This window comes from Coregonus lavaretus (genome assembly GCF_964263955.1).
Source record: "Coregonus lavaretus genome assembly, chromosome: 5".
Lineage (NCBI taxonomy): Eukaryota > Metazoa > Chordata > Actinopteri > Salmoniformes > Salmonidae > Coregonus > Coregonus lavaretus.
Genome location: NC_139992.1, coordinates 77,491,970 through 77,511,433, shown reverse-complemented (window position 1 = coordinate 77,511,433; position 19,464 = coordinate 77,491,970). Strand labels below are relative to the sequence as shown.

Here is a 19,464-nt window from a genome sequence, read left to right as displayed (position 1 = left end):
TTTTACATTCCTAGAGACCAGGTGTCTTACATTCCTAGAGACCAGGTGTCTTACATTCCTAGAGACCAGGTGTTTTACATTCCTAGAGACCAGGTGTCTTACATTCCTAGAGACCAGGTGTCTTACATTCCTAGAGACCAGGTGTCTTACATTCCTAGAGAGACCAGGTGTCTTACATTCCTAGAGAGACCAGGTGTCTTACATTCCTAGAGAGATCGATCAGGTGTCTTACATTCCTAGAGAGATCAGGTGTCTTACATTCCTAGAGAGACCAGGTGTCTTACATTCCTAGAGAGACCAGGTGTCTTACATTCCTAGAGAGACCAGGTGTCTTACATTCCTAGAGACCAGGTGTCTTACATTCCTAGAGAGACCAGGTGTCTTATATTCCTAGAGACCAGGTGTCTTACATTCCTAGAGACCAGGTGTCTTACATTCCTAGAGAGACCAGGTGTCTTACATTCCTAGAGACCAGGTGTCTTACATTCCTAGAGACCAGGTGTCGTACATTCCTAGAGAGATCGATCAGGTGTCTTACATTCCTAGAGAGATCAGGTGTCTTACATTCCTAGAGAGACCAGGTGTCTTACATTCCTAGAGAGACCAGGTGTCTTACATTCCTAGAGAGACCAGGTGTCTTACATTCCTAGAGAGACCAGGTGTCTTACATTCCTAGAGACCAGGTGTCTTACATTCCTAGAGAGATCAGGTGTCTTACATTCCTAGAGAGACCAGGTGTCTTACATTCCTAGAGAGACCAGGTGTCTTACATTCCTAGAGACCAGGTGTCTTACATTCCTAGAGACCAGGTGTCCTACATTCCTAGAGACCAGGTGTTTTACATTCCTAGAGACCAGGTGTCTTACATTCCTAGAGACCAGGTGTCCTACATTCCTAGAGACCAGGTGTTTTACATTCCTAGAGACCAGGTGTCTTACATTCCTAGAGACCAGGTGTCTTACATTCCTAGAGACCAGGTGTTTTACATTCCTAGAGACCAGGTGTCTTACATTCCTAGAGACCAGGTGTCTTACATTCCTAGAGACCAGGTGTCTTACATTCCTAGAGAGACCAGGTGTCTTACATTCCTAGAGAGACCAGGTGTCTTACATTCCTAGAGAGATCGATCAGGTGTCTTACATTCCTAGAGAGATCAGGTGTCTTACATTCCTAGAGACCAGGTGTCTTACATTCCTAGAGAGATCAGGTGTCTTACATTCCTAGAGAGACCAGGTGTCTTACATTCCTAGAGAGACCAGGTGTCTTACATTCCTAGAGAGACCAGGTGTCTTACATTCCTAGAGAGACCAGGTGTCTTACATTCCTAGAGACCAGGTGTCTTACATTCCTAGAGACCAGGTGTCTTACATTCCTAGAGAGACCAGGTGTCTTATATTCCTAGAGACCAGGTGTCTTACATTCCTAGAGAACAGGTGTCTTACATTCCTAGAGACCAGGTGTCTTACATTCCTAGAGACCAGGTGTCTTACATTCCTAGAGACCAGGTGTCTTACATTCCTAGAGAGACCAGGTGTCTTACATTCCTAGAGACCAGGTGTCTTACATTCCTAGAGACAAGGTGTCTTACATTCCTAGAGAGACAAGGTGTCTTACATTCCTATAGAGACCAGGTGTCTTACATTCCTAGAGAGACCAGGTGTCTTACATTCCTAGAGAGATCGATCAGGTGTCTTACATTCCTAGAGAGATCAGGTGTCTTACATTCCTAGAGAGACCAGGTGTCTTACATTCCTAGAGAGACCAGGTGTCTTACATTCCTAGAGAGACCAGGTGTCTTACATTCCTAGATAGACCAGGTGTCTTACATTCCTAGAGACCAGGTGTCTTACATTCCTAGAGACCAGGTGTCTTACATTCCTAGAGAGACCAGGTGTCTTACATTCCTAGAGAGATCGATCAGGTGTCTTACATTCCTAGAGAGATCGATCAGGTGTCTTACATTCCTAGAGAGACCAGGTGTCTTACATTCCTAGAGAGACCAGGTGTCTTACATTCCTAGAGAGACCAGGTGTCTTACATTCCTAGAGAGACCAGGTGTCTTACATTCCTAGAGAGACCAGGTGTCTTACATTCCTAGAGAGACCAGGTGTCTTACATTCCTAGAGAGACCAGGTGTCTTACATTCCTAGAGAGACCAGGTGTCTTACATTCCTAGAGAGACCAGGTGTCTTACATTCCTAGAGACCAGGTGTCTTACATTCCTAGAGACCAGGTGTCTTACATTCCTAGAGAGACCAGGTGTCTTATATTCCTAGAGACCAGGTGTCTTACATTCCTAGAGAACAGGTGTCTTACATTCCTAGAGAGACCAGGTGTCTTACATTCCTAGAGACCAGGTGTCTTACATTCCTAGAGACCAGGTGTCTTACATTCCTAGAGAGACCAGGTGTCTTACATTCCTAGAGACCAGGTGTCTTACATTCCTAGAGACCAGGTGTCTTACATTCCTAGAGAGACAAGGTGTCTTACATTCCTATAGAGACCAGGTGTCTTACATTCCTAGAGAGACCAGGTGTCTTACATTCCTAGAGAGATCGATCAGGTGTCTTACATTCCTAGAGAGATCAGGTGTCTTACATTCCTAGAGAGACCAGGTGTCTTACATTCCTAGAGAGACCAGGTGTCTTACATTCCTAGAGAGACCAGGTGTCTTACATTCCTAGATAGACCAGGTGTCTTACATTCCTAGAGACCAGGTGTCTTACATTCCTAGAGACCAGGTGTCTTACATTCCTAGAGAGACCAGGTGTCTTACATTCCTAGAGAGATCGATCAGGTGTCTTACATTCCTAGAGAGATCGATCAGGTGTCTTACATTCCTAGAGAGACCAGGTGTCTTACATTCCTAGAGAGACCAGGTGTCTTACATTCCTAGAGAGACCAGGTGTCTTACATTCCTAGAGAGACCAGGTGTCTTACATTCCTAGAGAGACCAGGTGTCTTACATTCCTAGAGAGACCAGGTGTCTTACATTCCTAGAGAGACCAGGTGTCTTACATTCCTAGAGACCAGGTGTCTTACATTCCTAGAGAGACCAGGTGTCTTACATTCCTAGAGACCAGGTGTCGTACATTCCTAGAGAGACCAGGTGTCTTACATTCCTAGAGACCAGGTGTCTTACATTCCTAGAGACCAGGTGTCTTACATTCCTAGAGAGACAAGGTGTCTTACATTCCTATAGAGACCAGGTGTCTTACATTCCTAGAGAGACCAGGTGTCTTACATTCCTAGAGAGACCAGGTGTCTTACATTCCTAGAGAGACCAGGTGTCTTACATTCCTAGAGAGACCAGGTGTCTTACATTCCTAGAGAGACCAGGTGTCTTACATTCCTAGAGACCAGGTGTCTTACATTCCTAGAGAGACCAGGTGTCTTACATTCCTATAGAGACCAGGTGTCTTACATTCCTAGAGACCAGGTGTCTTACATTCCTAGAGAGACCAGGTGTCTTACATTCCTAGAGAGACCAGGTGTCTTACATTCCTAGAGAGACCAGGTGTCTTACATTCCTAGAGACCAGGTGTCTTACATTCCTAGAGAGACAAGGTGTCTTACATTCCTATAGAGACCAGGTGTCTTACATTCCTAGAGAGACCAGGTGTCTTACATTCCTAGAGAGACCAGGTGTCTTACATTCCTAGAGAGACCAGGTGTCTTACATTCCTATAGAGACCAGGTGTCTTACATTCCTAGAGACCAGGTGTCTTACATTCCTAGAGAGACAAGGTGTCTTACATTCCTAGAGAGACAAGGTGTCTTACATTCCTAGAGAGACAAGGTGTCTTACATTCCTAGAGAGACAAGGTGTCTTACATTCCTAGAGAGACCAGGTGTCTTACATTCCTAGAGAGACCAGGTGTCTTACATTCCTAGAGAGACCAGGTGTCTTACATTCCTAGAGAGACCAGGTGTCTTACATTCCTAGAGAGACCAAGTGTCTTACATTCCTAGAGAGACCAGGTGTCTTACATTCCTAGAGACCAGGTGTCTTACATTCCTAGAGAGACCAGGTGTCTTACATTCCTATAGAGACCAGGTGTCTTACATTCCTAGAGACCAGGTGTCTTACATTCCTAGAGACCAGGTGTCTTACATTCCCAGAGAGACAAGGTTTTACATTCCTAGAGACCAGGTGTCTTACATTCCCAGAGAGACAAGGTTTTACATTCCTTCTACTAACATTAATTGATAGTGGCTTTTAGAATGTTGTGACATCTTACCTAGATTCCAGCTGTCCACCATCGACAGAACTCTGAAAATAACAGAGGAAATATCAGAGAATGTCTAACTTGACTTGTAAGTGGAAACTGTGTCTGTATGTATGTATGTATACAGTATATCTATAGTACATGTCTGTTGTTCGTGTTGCTACAGTGTTTGAGTGTTAATATCTATCAGTGTTATTGATCCCTGTGTTAATATATATCAGTGTTATTGATCCCTGTGTTAATATCTATCAGTGTTATTGATCCCTGTGTTAATATCTATCAGTGTTATTGATCCCTGTGTTAATATCTATCAGTGTTATTGATCCCTGTGTTAATATCCATCAGTGTTATTGATCCCTGTGTTAATATCTATCAGTGTTATTGATCCCTGTGTGTTAATATCTATCAGTGTTATTGATCCCTGTGTGTTAATATCCATTAGTGTTATTGATCCCTGTGTTAATATCCATCAGTGTTATTGATCCCTGTGTTAATATCCATCAGTGTTATTGATCCCTGTGTTAATATCCATCAGTGTTATTGATCCCTGTGTTAATATCCATCAGTGTTATTGATCCCTGTGTGTTAATATCTATCAGTGTTATTGATCCCTGTGTGTTAATATCCATTAGTGTTATTGATCCCTGTGTTAATATCCATCAGTGTTATTGATCCCTGTGTTAATATCCATCAGTGTTATTGATCCCTGTGTTAATATCCATCAGTGTTATTGATCCCTGTGTTAATATCCATCAGTGTTATTGATCCCTGTGTTAATATCCATCAGTGTTATTGATCCCTGTGTTAATATCCATCAGTGTTATTGATCCCTGTGTTAATATCCATCAGTGTTATTGATCCCTGTGTGTTAATATCCATCAGTGTTATTGATCCCTGTGTTAATATCCATCAGTGTTATTGATCCCTGTGAGTTTGTCTCTGTGTGCTTTCAGGAGTCTAGTTTTCCCCTGTACCCCACCCACACGCTTCCTCCAACACGCACAACATTCTGCAACACACAAGAGCCCATTCTGTCTTCTGTACTCCACCTACTTCCTGGTGTTCTCCTCAATGTGACGCAGATAGTTAGAAGACTTCTTCTTCTCCGACTTCTGGAACAGACAGAGGGAGCAACATGTTCTCTAACTTCCTCTTATGAAGGTATACTGTACTACATTTGACACGTCCATGTTAGTCATTTAGCTCACTGGTTCCCAACTTTTTTTTCTTACTGTACCACCAGCTGAATGTTGCTCTGCCCGGAATACCCCTGAAGTACCCCCTCATGTGCCTTTTACCAGTAGGCCTATGGTCTCATGAGTCTTCTCAAGTACCCCGTGTATAGTCCAAGTACCCTCAGGGGTCCTAGTACAACTGGTTGGGAATCACTGATTTAACAGACGCTCTTATCCAGAGCGACATCCAGGAGCAATTAGGGTTAAGTGCCTTGCTCAAGGGCACATAGACAGATTTTTCACGTAGTCGACTCAGGGATTCGAGCCAGCGACCTTTCGGTTACTGACCCAACGCTCTTAACCGCTAGGCTACCTGCCGCCCAATGTTGAAGTGGTTCTATATGAGAATATGTCAGGAATTGTAAATGATGAATGTTTTCATACTGTGCTACTGCTAGCTGCAGTATAAAGCTTGGGATCAGAGCGAGAGACCATGGTTCCTGTGGTGCACTGAGCTCCCAGAGATCCTCTATATTCCAGTCTCTCTGTGTGAACTCACCAGGGTAGCGAGCAGCTTGGTCCATTCTGGAAGAATCTGAGATGTTCTGTATCGTGGGTTTGGAACCGCCTCAAAGTACTTCATCTTCTCTGTGCTCCACTGTAGCTCTTCCCAATAGCCCTGGAGACTTCTGGCCTGCAGCGAAACATTACCAAACATCTAGTAAACACCAGACGTTTACTACTTTTACTGTTGATGTAAAATACGTCCATCTGTTGAGGTCATCTTGAGACCTCCTTGGAAACAAAATGATTTATCGCATGGGGTTCATACTGCATAACATTAAATAAAATGCACTTGATTGTAACGAATTGTTCATGTTTTGCCTTTAATTAAAGAAGGCCTCCATCTACAGAATAATCAATGGGGTATTTCATTGTAAATAGCCCAGTCTAAATCATATTATTACGTCCCTTCTTTCACCACAACTCTTCCTGCACATTTAATTAATTAGATATGCATTCTTTATCTGTTACAGAGCATTGGATCTGCTTCCCACTCCTGTCTGCCCTCTAGTGTCTAACCTTGAAATAAAATCACTAAATAGTAGACTGATCAGCTAGCTGAATAGCTACAGTATGTGCGTGTGTGAAAGATATCGTACCTTTCCTTTGAACACTGGTTCAGCATGGAGCTCTGTGGTGCAGGTGACACCAGGGACCTGGTCTAGATTCTCAGGTACCTTCTTCTCAAACACAGAGGAGTAGGGTAGAACTTCATCCAGACTGAGAGACTTCTTATAGATGATCCTGTACAGTGACGCTGTCGTTGAAGAGAGACGATGATTCTTCCATTAAATACCGCTAAAATAGATTTGATAATGATGATAAATCTTGTTCCACTTACCCAGAATAAACTCCTGAATTTGATCGAAGGTGTCGAACGGCATCACATTGTCACAGATCCAATCTATGATCTGCAGAGAAAACACATAAAGTAACAAAAGTGCTATGCTACGTAACAACATCTTGATAAAGTATTGTTACTGTAGTAATTCCAGTGTTACCACCCATGTATAAAGCAACAGAATTGATAAAACCACACCCCCCACGTCCTCATTGACCTCTAAGACGTATTACCTCTCTAACTGTGTTAGTGAGTTGCCATGGCCACAGAGACTCCATTTAGAACAAGTACTGCAGATGGGAATTTCAAGTGCAGCACTTTCTCTATTATAAACAACCTGACTCACGGTCAGCACTGAACTTTTCCCTCCAAAACATCTCTCTCTCTCACACGCTCTGTGTCTCTCTTGCTCTCGCTCTCTCTCTCTCTGAACAAAGTGTCCTCAGGGGTTTTGCTTGCATCGCCTACCTTCAGTTGTAGTGTAGCGTTGGGCCCCATGTAGAGCTGCAGACAGTGCAGTGCAGCCAGGCGTTGGGCGTCAGGTCTACTGTGGCTACAGCACAAAGCATACAGCAAAGACATCATGAATACTACATTAACAGAGTGTGAAGTGTAGCATCACAATAATATCCAATGCTCCAGTACTTTCTACATGCAGTGCAGTAAGCATGACACACACATTCTATTATATTCTATTCCATTCCATTATATTCCATTCTAATACATTCCATTCTATTCCATTCCATTCCACTCTATTCTATTCCATTCTATTATATTCCATTCTATTCCATGCCATTCCATTATATTCTATTCCATTCCATTCTATTCTATTCTATTCTATTCTATTCCATTCCATTCTATTCCATTCCATTCCACTCTATTCTATTCTATTCCATTCCATTATATTTCATTCCATTCCACTATATTCCATTCTATTCCATTCTACCTGCAGTGCAGTAGGTCCAGTAGAAAGGAGGGGTTGAGGTCTGCAGTGTACATCATGCCTGTGTTCAGGTCCAGCAGAGAGGACTCAGGTAGAGACAACACCACACTGTCTGATCCCAACACACCCAGCTCTGCATCAACACCTGTAAAACAATTACACTGAAGTCATCACAAACACCTGTAACACAATTGCACTGAAGTAATCACCAACACCTGTAACACAATTACACTGAAGTCATCACCAACACCTGTAACACAATTACACTGAAGTCATCACCAACACCTGTAACACAATTACACTGAAGTCATCACAAACACCTGTAACACAATTGCACTGAAGTCATCACCAACACCTGTAACACAATTACACTGAAGACATCACCAACACCTGTAACACAATTACACTGAAGTCATCACCAACACCTGTAACACAATTACACTGAAGTCATCACCAACACCTGTAACACAATTACACTGAAGTCATCATCTACACCTGAAACACAATTGCACTGAAGTCATCACCATCACCAACACCTGTAACACAATTACACTGAAGACATCACCAACACCTGTAACACAATTACACTGAAGTCATCACCAACACCTGTAACACAATTACACTGAAGTCATCACCAACACCTGTAACACAATTACACTGAAGCCATCACCAACACCTGTAACACAATTACACTGAAGCCAGTTGAACAAAAACACACTTGCCTCCCTATTCCTCATATAGTCACTTCTGTTGGTGACCAGGGTCGTGTTCATAGACACGTAATGGAGTGAAACGCAGAGGTATCTCAACCAGAACAAAAACTAAATGTCCTTTTCCATTGCAAAACATTTGGCTACGGTGTGTCCTAATGAACATGCCCCAGGTCTAGCCTTACCTGAGAGGAAGAGACTGTGGCAGAGCAGCTCCTGTTGTCTGGTGTTGATACAGTGCAGTAAGTGACCAGCCAGGTAGACCACCACGTAGTAACCTGGGGAGAGAACAGCAGGCTAGTCAACGGTTTGTTTTCATCAGCCATCTTGGACTGGTTTTTTGTTGGTTTATTTGTTTGTTCTCTTATGTAAATGTCTACTATACAATAATAATAAACATTTTATCACAAATAACTCCTAAAACCACTTCCTCAGTCCAAGTACAAGTAGCACTATCAGGGGTTGTGATAGGATGGATGGGCTGTGTGGGAGTGTTCCAGCAGGTACTGATAGGATGGATGGGCTGTGTGGGAGTGTTCCAGCAGGTACTGATAGGATGGATGGGCTGTGTGGGAGTGTTCCAGCAGGTACTGATAGGATGGATGGGCTGTGTGGGAGTGTTCCAGCAGGTACTGATAGGATGGATGGGCTGTGTGGGAGTGTTCCAGCAGGTACTGATAGGATGGATGGGCTGTGTGGGAGTGTTCCAGCAGGTACTGATAGGATGGATGGGCTGTGTGGGAGTGTTCTAGTAGGTACTGATAGGATGGGTGGCTGTGTGTGACAGATGTGTTGACTGACCAATAGGGATGAATAGAGGGAGGAGCTCTGTGGTCCATGGAATAGGGGTGTCATCCAGCGCCACTGAGAACGTTTTACTGCATCCTGTAGAGGGGAGAGAGGCTCTGGTAGATTACAATTTACAACTTGAAACTGACGGAACTTCATTTGTCATTTGTGAATATTGTATGGAACTAATGCAATATGGTAAGATGTACCTCTGTGCACCAGGACTATGGTGTATGTGATCTCCTGGTTGGCCCCAGCAGGCTGGATGTAACACACACACATACTCCCTGCAATCATCAGTAAGGATCACGTATTAAAACAACCAATTACACTCCAACAACAGATTGGTTGCACATAATAATACGACGAAGAAGAAGAACATTTTAACAATGTGGTATTGATTGGGTTTTTATTAAAAACAACAGTGTTTTATTGGTTGAATCTTGAATGTAATTTGGAATAAGTAGCACAATTAAGTTATTATGTTCCCGGCCCTGGGCCGTCGTCAACCATCTTTTGATTTGATAGGCCTTTCAAAGAAACACAAATTATTGCCTGCAGCATTTCCAATTGTGCAGCTTGACTAATGCAATCTTGATAATAGAGAAGTTATATATATATATGGGCTCTGTGAAGTGAGAGTGTGATTGTGTTGGTGGTGGACTGAACTGTCCATTGATCAAAGAGTGACACAGTTCATCTATATCACAATAGCTACAGCACTTACCCTCTGTTTCCATTCACGTCCCATGTCAAACAAATAAAAAGTAATGACAAACTCAATTAAAGAGGAATGTTCTCCGAGCATAGAACATTATAATATCAATACAGTAGAGTATGGAGGTGAATCATTTAATGTTCAACCAAAACGTGCCTATTTTATTGGTGATCACCACCATCCTCATCTCCTCTCGTTCATGCTGTGTCTCTTGGTGATGGTCAAAGCCCAGGTTAACAAACCTAGGGGTCAAACACACAAGGAGTTATCGATACAGCATGACTAGAAATCCACAAATAATTTTGAACTGTTTTCGGGAAACACACCGTTTTTAATCGTATTTAATTTATTTTGACTTTGAATTCTTACCTCATACAGGTGAAAGGGTTAAAGGGCAACTCCAGTGCAAGCTCAAACTGTCGGAAAGAGGAGGAAGTATTAAGTAGCCTGACCCGAAATCAAACACTACCTATAAAAGCGTTCATTATTAAATGATTTATGCTGCTAGTCCTACCAAGGTCTCACAGTTGTGGTCATGGTAGAATTGCACACATTTCAGCACAGCTTTTTCCTGACAGACAAAGAAGGGATGTCATTATTGCGTTATCAGTTGGAATGTCTGCATAATTCTTCATAATTCAAAAGAAACTGAACATGTTAGTTTAAGGTGTTGTTGCCCAGATCAGGGCCTACAGTGTGTTCCCTATATATGGTATGTTACCCTGTATGTGAGGTAGAAGAGTCTCTGTGTCTGGCTGTCCCACTGGACCCAGCTGAACTCCTCTGCCACCCTGTCTTTGGCCAGGCACTCTGGGTTCAACATCACCTGTTGGAACACCAGTCAACAGGAAATGATGTCACTACGGAACAGTTGCATTCCATTCCAGCTCTCTACAGTCTGTGGCAGTGTATCTTACCACTCTGTAACCCTCCTGTCTGACCAGCATCACATGGAGCTGCTCCACATCTGAAAGGTCAAAGGTCAAAGTTCAAAGCCTAAACCCTGAAGGTCCAGTGGCCAAACTCTCCCAAAAACAGAAAACTGTGTCAGCTAATGTCTTTATTCTATCATAGTTAAAAGCTGTAAAAAAATATTTTTAACAAATCTTTGACACCACTTCACTTCCCAGATACTCACAGCCATCTTCTGCTACCAGCAGCAGGTGACTCTCCAGCACTGAGTCCCTCTCTGTGTCTGGATGGATGAACTGTATGAAACCAAAGATGACTGGTTAACATTATTTGTAGTATAACCATGTTATAGCATATTGTTATTTATTATAACAATGTAATAACAACCGAGGGGAAGCTTATTGTAATAGCTGTTCTGGATAGAGTACAACCCAATAGAGTCCAGTACAAAACAATACAGTTCTATACCTGAACTCTGACCCGGCAGTCAACAGCCTTCAGGACCTTAGTGTTGTTTATGGGATGGATCTCAATGAGGAGGGTCAGACATTTTGTAACTAGGAGTAGAACAATGGAAAGGTGTTAAATATGGTAATGTTTAACTTCACTGACCTGAAACAGCATAAAACTTATTCACCGCCTGTGCTGCCCTTGTGATAACTGTTACTCAATCCAACACATACAGTTTCCCTATATGGTACAGCCTACAGCCAATAGTTGTGTACAGTTTGAACCTGTCGTGTAGAGTACACTTAAAACACTTAAAACCCTGTGGTGCATGTGTGGATAGATACCTAATAACATCCTGAATGTTACCATACTGACTATTACAGCCATGGGTCTGTTTCCCTAGAGAACTGTTTCCCTAGAGAACTGTTTCCCTAGAGAACTGTTTCCCTATAGAGAACTGTTTCCCTAGAGAACTGTTTCCCTATAGAGAACTGTTTCCCTAGAGAACTGTTTCCCTATAGAGAACTGTTTCCCTATAGAGAACTGTTTCCCTAGAGAACTGTTTCCCTATAGAGAACTGTTTCCCTAGAGAACTGTTTCCCTAGAGAACTGTTTCCCTAGAGAACTGTTTCCCTAGAGAACTGTTTCCCTAGAGAACTGTTTCCCTAGAGAACTGTTTCCCTAGAGAGAACTGTTTCCCTATAGAGAACTGTTTCCCTATAGAGAACTGTTTCCCTATAGAGAACTGTTTCCCTATAGAGAACTGTTTCCCTATAGAGAACTGTTTCCCTATAGAGAACTGTTTCCCTAGAGAACTGTTTCCCTAGAGAACTGTTTCCCTATAGAGAACTGTTTCCCTATAGAGAACCAGAGTGAAACAGAGAGCTAGTTATCAGCAGGATATAGCTTACCACTTCCCTCTTCATTACATACTGTAGATTTACATGGTTATCTGTCTAGTTCCATTTCTCTAATCTTCAGCTTCTGTTTTTGTTTGTTTGTTTGTATCAGCGATGGGAAGTGTGTGTGTGTGTGTGTGTGTGTGTGTGTGTGTGTGTGTGTGTGTGTGTGTTGGGGGGGGGGGGGTGACAAGGTACCTGGTCTGAGGCGCTCCTCTGTCCTTGTCCACTGTGCCAAACTGACCGCTAAAAATGAGATTAAAAGACAAGTATGTGAGTTGATGTGGTTCGGTGACGTGAGTTCAATACAACGGCCCTTGTGTGTTGGCTCAGTCACAAGACATTGTTCCTCTCCTGTGCTGATAAGATACTCCCATGGGGCCATCACAATCTTGGACTGGAAATACCAGAAGGCTTTATCTAGGAAAACCTGTATCTAGTCTAACACTGATACACTAGGGGAGGAGACACTGGCTCAGCACTTCAGTGAGGATCCTTGTTTCAGTGTCAGTGTGTCTTTGTACTACGCATGTGTGTCACATAGAATTAGAATACCATGGATTCTAGAGATGTATCTGTTCTACACCATAGAATTCAATACAACAATTAATGTATCTCTATGTTCTATGCATTATATTTCTATGTCTGTGAACAGGTCCTTACCCAGCAGAGTCTCCTCCTTATTCAGAGAACAGCTGCTGACACACACCTGCTTGTCAAAAGTGTAGAGGAGCTGTGAAGAGAGGGGAGAGGGGTTAGGGTAGAGGGGAGAGGGGTTAGGGGTTAGGGGAGAGGGGTTAGGGTAGAGGGGAGAGGGGAGAGGGGAGAGGGGAGAGGGGTTAGGGGTTAGGGGAGAGGGGTTAGGGGAGAGGGGAGAGGGGTTAGCGGTTAGGGGTTAGGGGAGAGGGGTTAGGGTAGAGGGGTTAGGGGTGAGGGGAGAGGAGAGAGAGGTTAGGGGTTAGGGGAGAGGGGTTAGGGGCGAGGGGTTAGGGCCCATGATGAACACTACAAACAGCTGGTGGCGATCAGTGAGTGTACCAGAAGTAACCCCATATTCCATTAGGACTATGTGCTGGCATATACAGTACATACATACTCACTCACTCTTTTTGTCTCACACACAGTCACACACACAGTCACACATACACTCACACACACACAGAGAGGAAGCTCTACCTTATTCTGTCTGGTATTGGGGTCGTATTTCCCGATCCTGGTGGTCCCTGTCGCCCCCTGAGAGAAGAGAGGAGGGAGAAGGAAAGCCATTACGGCTCATAATGACTGTGTGTGTGTGTCTGTGTGTGTGTGTGTGTCTGTGTGTCTGTGTGTGTCTGTGTGTGTCTGTGTGTCTGTGTGTGTCTGTGTGTGTCTGTGTGTCTGTGTGTGTGTGTGTGTGTGTGTCTGTGTGTGTCTGTGTGTGTCTGTGTGTGTGTCTGTGTGTCTGTGTGTGTCTGTGTGTGTCTGTGTGTCTGTGTGTGTCGTGTGTGTCTGTGTGTGACTGTGTGTGTCTGTGTGTGTCTGTGTGTGTCTGTGTGTCTGTGTGTGTCTGTGTGTGTCTGTGTGTGTCTGTGTGTCTGTGTGTCTGTGTGTGTCTGTGTGTGTCTGTGTGTCTGTGTAATTACCTATTCTTATGACCATGACATCTCAGCTGTCTATGTAGGGCTTAACACTCCCTCACAGTCTGAGGATACTTTAAGAACAACTCTGTTATAAGGAAACGTAATACCTCTTAACCAGTAGCTTATTCAGCTGTAGTGGTCTGTCATGAGTCTTTGGGCTTCTACATTCTCTCCGTCTAGGCTGCATCCCTAATGGCACCCTATCCCCTACATAGTGCACTACTTTTGATCAGATCCCTATGGGCCCTGGTCAAAAGTAGTGCACTATAGGGATTAGGGTGCCATTTGGGATGCATTTGGGATGCAACCTAGACAGAGAGAATATTCCCACCACTTCCAAAAGAGCGCACTGCAGGTTACAGTGGGGAAAAAAAGTATTTAGTCAGCCACCAATTTAAAAAGATGAGAGAGGCCTGTAATTTTCATCATAGGTACACGTCAACTATGACAGACAAAATGAGAAAGAAAAAAATCCAGAAAATCACATTGTAGGATTTTTAATGAATTTATTAGCAAATTATGGTGGAAAATAAGTATTTGGTCAATAACAAAAGTTTCTCAATACTTTGTTATATACCCTTTGTTGGCAATGACACAGGTCAAACGTTTTCTGTAAGTCTTCACAAGGTTTTCACACACTGTTGCTGGTATTCACACACTGTTGCTGGTTGTCCTCTGGTAGTCCTCTGTAGCTCAGCTGGTAGAGCACGGCGCTTGTAACGCCAAGGTAGTGGGTTCGATCCCCGGGACCACCCATACACAAAAATGTATGCACGCACGACTGTAAGTCGCTTTGGATAAAAGCGTCTGCTAAATGGCATATTATTATTATTATTATTTATTTTGGCCCATTCCTCCATGCAGATCTCCTCTAGAGCAGTGATGTTTTGGGGCTGTCGCTGGGCAACACAGACTTTCAACTCCCTCCAAAGATTTTCTATGGGGTTGAGATCTGGAGACTGGCTAGGCCACTCCAGGACCTTGAAATGCTTCTTACGAAGCCACTCCTTCGTTGCCCGGGCGGTGTGTTTGGGATCATTGTCATGCTGAAAGACCCAGCCACGTTTCATCTTCAATGCCCTTGCTGATGGAAGGAGTTTTTCACTCAAAATCTCACGATACATGGCCCCATTGATTCTTTCCTTTACACGGATCAGTCGTCCTGGTCCCTTTGCAGAAAAACAGCCCCAAAGCATGATGTTTCCACCCCCATGCTTCACAGTAGGTATGGTGTTCTTTGGATGCAACTCAGCATTCTTTGTCCTCCAAACATGACGAGTTGAGTTTTTACCAAAAAGTTCTATTTTGGTTTCATCTGACCATATGACATTCTCCCAATCCTCTTCTGGATCATCCAAATGCACTCTAGCAAACTTCAGACGGGCCTGGACATGTACTGGCTTAAGCAGGGGGACACGTCTTGCACTGCAGGATTTGAGTCCCTGGCGGCGTAGTGTGTTACTGATGGTAGGCTTTGTTACTTTGGTCCCAGCTCTCTGCAGGTCATTCACTAGGTCCCCCCGTGTGGTTCTGGTATTTTTGCTCACCGTTCTTGTGATCATTTTGACCCCACAGGGTGAGATCTTGCGTGGAGCCCCAGATCGAGGGAGATTATCAGTGGTCTTGTATGTCTTCCATTTCCTAATAATTGCTCCCACAGTTGATTTCTTCAAACCAAGCTGCTTACCTATTGCAGATTCAGTCTTCCCAGCCTGGTGCAGGACTACAATTTTGTTTCTGGTGTCCTTTGACAGCTCTTTGGTCTTGGCCATAGTGGAGTTTGGAGTGTGACTGTTTGAGGTTGTGGACAGGTGTCTTTTATACTGATAACAAGTTCAAACAGGTGCCATTAATACAGGTAACGAGTGGAGGACAGAGGAGCCTCTTAAAGAAGAAGTTACAGGTCTGTGAGAGCCAGAAATCTTGCTTGTTTGTAGGTGACCAAATACTTATTTTCCACCATAATTTGCAAATAAATTCATTAAAAATCCTACAATGTGATTTTCTGGAGAAAAAAAATCTCAATTTGTCTGTCATAGTTGACGTGTACCTATGATGAAAATTACAGGCCTCTCTCATCTTTTTAAGTGGGAGAACTTGCACAATTGGTGGCTGACTAAATACTTTTTTCCCCCACTGTATGTGTGGAACGTCACGCTTAACCTGTCCATTACAATGCTATGTGAATGCCCCTTGCCCAGTGTCCACTTACTTTCCAGGAGTAGAGGACTCCTCCATCCCTTTCAATGTTGAGGATCCGAGTGTCAACGGTCCCTGAGTATTCTGTAGAGGAGAAATACATACTGTGGTGTAAAGTACTTAAGTAGAAATACTTGAAAGTACTACTTCAGTAGTTTTTGGGGGTATCTGTACTTTACTTTACTTTACTATTTATATTTTTGACAACTTTTACTTTTACTTCACTACATTCCTAAAGAAAAGTATGTACTTTTTACTCCATACATTTTCCCTGACACCCCAAAAGTACTCATTACATTTTGAATGCTTAGTAGGACAGGAACATTGTCTAATTCACACACTTATCAAGAGAACATCCCTGGTCATCCCTACTGCCTCTGATCTGGCGGACTCACTAAACACATGCTTCGTTTGTAAATGATGTCTGAGTGTTGGAGCATGCCCCTGGCTATCCGTAAATAGAGCACCTACTCATTCAAGGGTTTTTCTTTATTTTTACTATTTTCTACATTGTAGAATAATAGTGAAGACATCAAAACTATGAAATAACACATATGAAATCATGTAGTAACCAAAAAAGTGCAAAACAAATGAAAATATATTTTATATTTGAGATTCTTAAAATAGCCACCCTTTGCCTTGATGACAGCTTTGCACACGCTTGGCATTCTCTCAACCAGCTTCACCTGGAATGCTTTTCCAACAGTCTTGAAGGAGTTCCCACATATGCTGAGCACTTTCTGGCTGCTTTTCCTTCACTCTCAATATGGTTGAGGTTGGGGGATTGTGGAGGCCTGGTCATCTGATGCAGCACTCCATCACTCTCCTTCTTGGTAAAATAGCCCTTACACAGCCTGGAGGTGTGTTGGGTCATTGTCCTGTTGAAAAACAAATGAGAGTCCCACTAAGCCCAAACCAGATGGGATGGCATATCACTGCAGAATGCTGTGGTAGCCATGCTGGTTAAGTGTGCCTTGAACTCTAAATAAATCGCAGTGTCACCAGCAAAGCACCCCCACACCATAACACCTCCTCCTCCATGCTTTACGGTGGGAACTACACATGCAGAGATCATCCGTTCAACCACCGCATCTCACAAAGACACTATGTCCATTGCTCGTATTTCTTGGCCCAAGCAAGTCTCTTCTTCTTATTGATGTCCTTTAATAGTGGTGTCTTTGCAGCAATTCGACCAGGAAGGCCTGATTCACACAGTCTCCTCTGAACAGTTGATGTTGAGATGTGTCTGTTACTTGAACTCTGTGAAGCATTTATTTGGGCTGCAATTTCTGAGGCTGGTAACTCTAATGAACGTATCCTCTGCAGCAGAGGTAACTCTGGGTCTTCCATTCCTGTGGTGGTCCTCATGAGAGCCAGTTTCATCATAGCGCTTGATGGTTTTGGCGACTGCACTTAAAGAAACGTTCAAAGTTTTTGACATTTTCCGTATTGACTGACCTTCTTGTCTTAAAGTAATGATGGACTGTCATTTCTCTTTGCTTATTTGAGCTGTTCTTGCCATAATATGGCCTTGGTCTTTTACCAAATAGGGCTATCTTCTGTATACCCGCCCTACCTCGTCACAACACAACTGATTGGCTCAAATGCATTAAGAAGGAAAGAAATTCCACAAATTAACTTTTAAGAAGGCACACCAGTTAATTGAAATGCATTCCAGGTGACTACCTCGTGAAGCTGGTTGAGAAAATGCCTAAAGTGTGCAAAGCTGTCATCAAAGCAAATGGTGGCTATTTGAAGAATTTCAAATATCAAATATATTTATTTATACACTATTTTGGTTACTACATGATTCCATATGTGTTATTTCATTGTTTTGATGTCTTCACTATTGTTCTACAATGTAGAAAATAGTAAAACTTAAGAAAAACCCTTGAGTGAGTAGGTGTTCTAAAACTTTTGACAGGTAGTGTATACTTTTACTTTTGATACTTAAGTATATTTAAAACCAAATACTTTTAGACTTTTACTCAAGTAGTATTTTACTGGGTGACTTTCACTTTTACTTGAGTCATTTTCTGTTAAGGTATCTTTACATTGTTTTACTCAAGTATGAAAATTGGGTACTTTTTCCACCACTGAATACATATTGCCATTACATATGTCACTACTATCATGGTATTTGTCACACATTGTCACCTTGGCGTAAAGGCGCAAAGTATAGGTTTTGGATATCGTTAGTGAGACAACCAGATAGCTCTTACCTTTGATTCCTCCCACGGTCGCCTCTTTCTTGAATATACTTGACACCACATCCTGCTGCAAATCAAAAGTTGCGCTTAGTTGCAACATGTGTGCAGTTGACCTCCTCCACAACTTACTGATTTCCAGGTCTATTATGCATCAAACAGTTACGAAGAAATCCCTTCAATTACAGCCTACAAGATTTCACACTATCCGGAAGATGCCATCCCTATAGCCTGAAGTTACAACTTGTCATATCATGCAACATCATGTGGTAGTTGTAAATAACGTTTTTCTGATAGTCCAGTAGCCGTTTAAGCAGTGTTTTACACACCGAAAACAAAGCAGAAGGCGGGATTTGAAAGAAAATCACTTCCCTAGAGATCTGCAACCATACAGTCCTTACTCAATTTCACACCGAACAATATTCACAGCTCGCTGCACCCTGTCATAGAGCCCTCCCTCTCCGGTCAGACAGCAGAGACGCCCGCTGGGATAGGCCGGACAAGCGATCACTCCGGTGGATCGGAATCTCTCACCGCCTTCGCTGCCTGCCTGGGTGTCACCTGATTATGGTCAAAATAAAAAATGTAAAGTATGTGCGGTGCAACCACCAGAGGGTTAAAACATACACAAACACCGAAGGTTATTTATTTAACTTTCACAATAGCCTAGATTATCTTCGTTTTGCTATGTTGGCGTCTTTGTGTCCCTCGTGCATTGTCTCCTATTATTGAAATGGCTACCTCACTAACCATTCAATCTACTAGTCATAGCACTATATAATACTACCCGACAATACATTAGGCTAGTCATAGCCCGGTGTAGCTCAGTTGGTAGAGCATGGCGTTTGCAACGCCAGGGTTGTGGGTTCGATTCCCACGGGGGGCCAGTATGAAAAAAATAAAAAATGTATGCACTCATTAACTGTAAGTCGCTCTGGATAAGAGCGTCTGCTAAATGACTAAAATGTAAAAGTGCGATGTTCATCAAATCTGCAATATAGCTTTGTAACCACGCGGTGGAGCTAGTGTATAGAAACCTAATGCGTGCCCCGTCCCTGTTCTGCATAGACCTACAGTAGCCTAGTAGGGACATCTCAAAGCAGTTTATTAATGCGGCACCACACATACTTTATTATTTGTACATTTCTAAATGTAAACGTGTGAAATTGCTCCGTTATTTGGTATTGCATCAGCTACAGCTACTGAAAT

The 19,464-nt window shown here is 42.9% G+C and overlaps 1 protein-coding gene across 1 annotated transcript; it reads right to left on the bottom strand.

The window, feature by feature from the left end:
• Nucleotides 1-480: 480 nt before the first annotated feature.
• Nucleotides 481-18,613, bottom strand: LOC311129354 (gamma-secretase-activating protein-like; the record flags this gene model as incomplete). The annotated part of the gene is made up of 23 exons (XM_084161620.1): nucleotides 18,271-18,613; nucleotides 16,062-16,132; nucleotides 13,407-13,463; nucleotides 12,894-12,963; nucleotides 12,429-12,476; nucleotides 11,350-11,438; nucleotides 11,108-11,177; nucleotides 10,887-10,936; nucleotides 10,691-10,795; nucleotides 10,484-10,540; nucleotides 10,339-10,385; nucleotides 10,122-10,211; nucleotides 9,461-9,534; nucleotides 9,264-9,347; nucleotides 8,648-8,740; nucleotides 7,756-7,897; nucleotides 7,278-7,362; nucleotides 6,810-6,879; nucleotides 6,568-6,725; nucleotides 5,964-6,098; nucleotides 5,283-5,341; nucleotides 4,242-4,273; nucleotides 481-512 (listed from the first exon to the last, which is right to left on the bottom strand). Exons 1-23 carry the CDS (start codon nucleotides 18,356-18,358, stop codon nucleotides 481-483), a joined length of 1,806 nt encoding a protein of 601 aa, XP_084017746.1. The 5' UTR covers nucleotides 18,359-18,613.
• Between the last annotated feature and the right edge of the window lie 851 nt (nucleotides 18,614-19,464).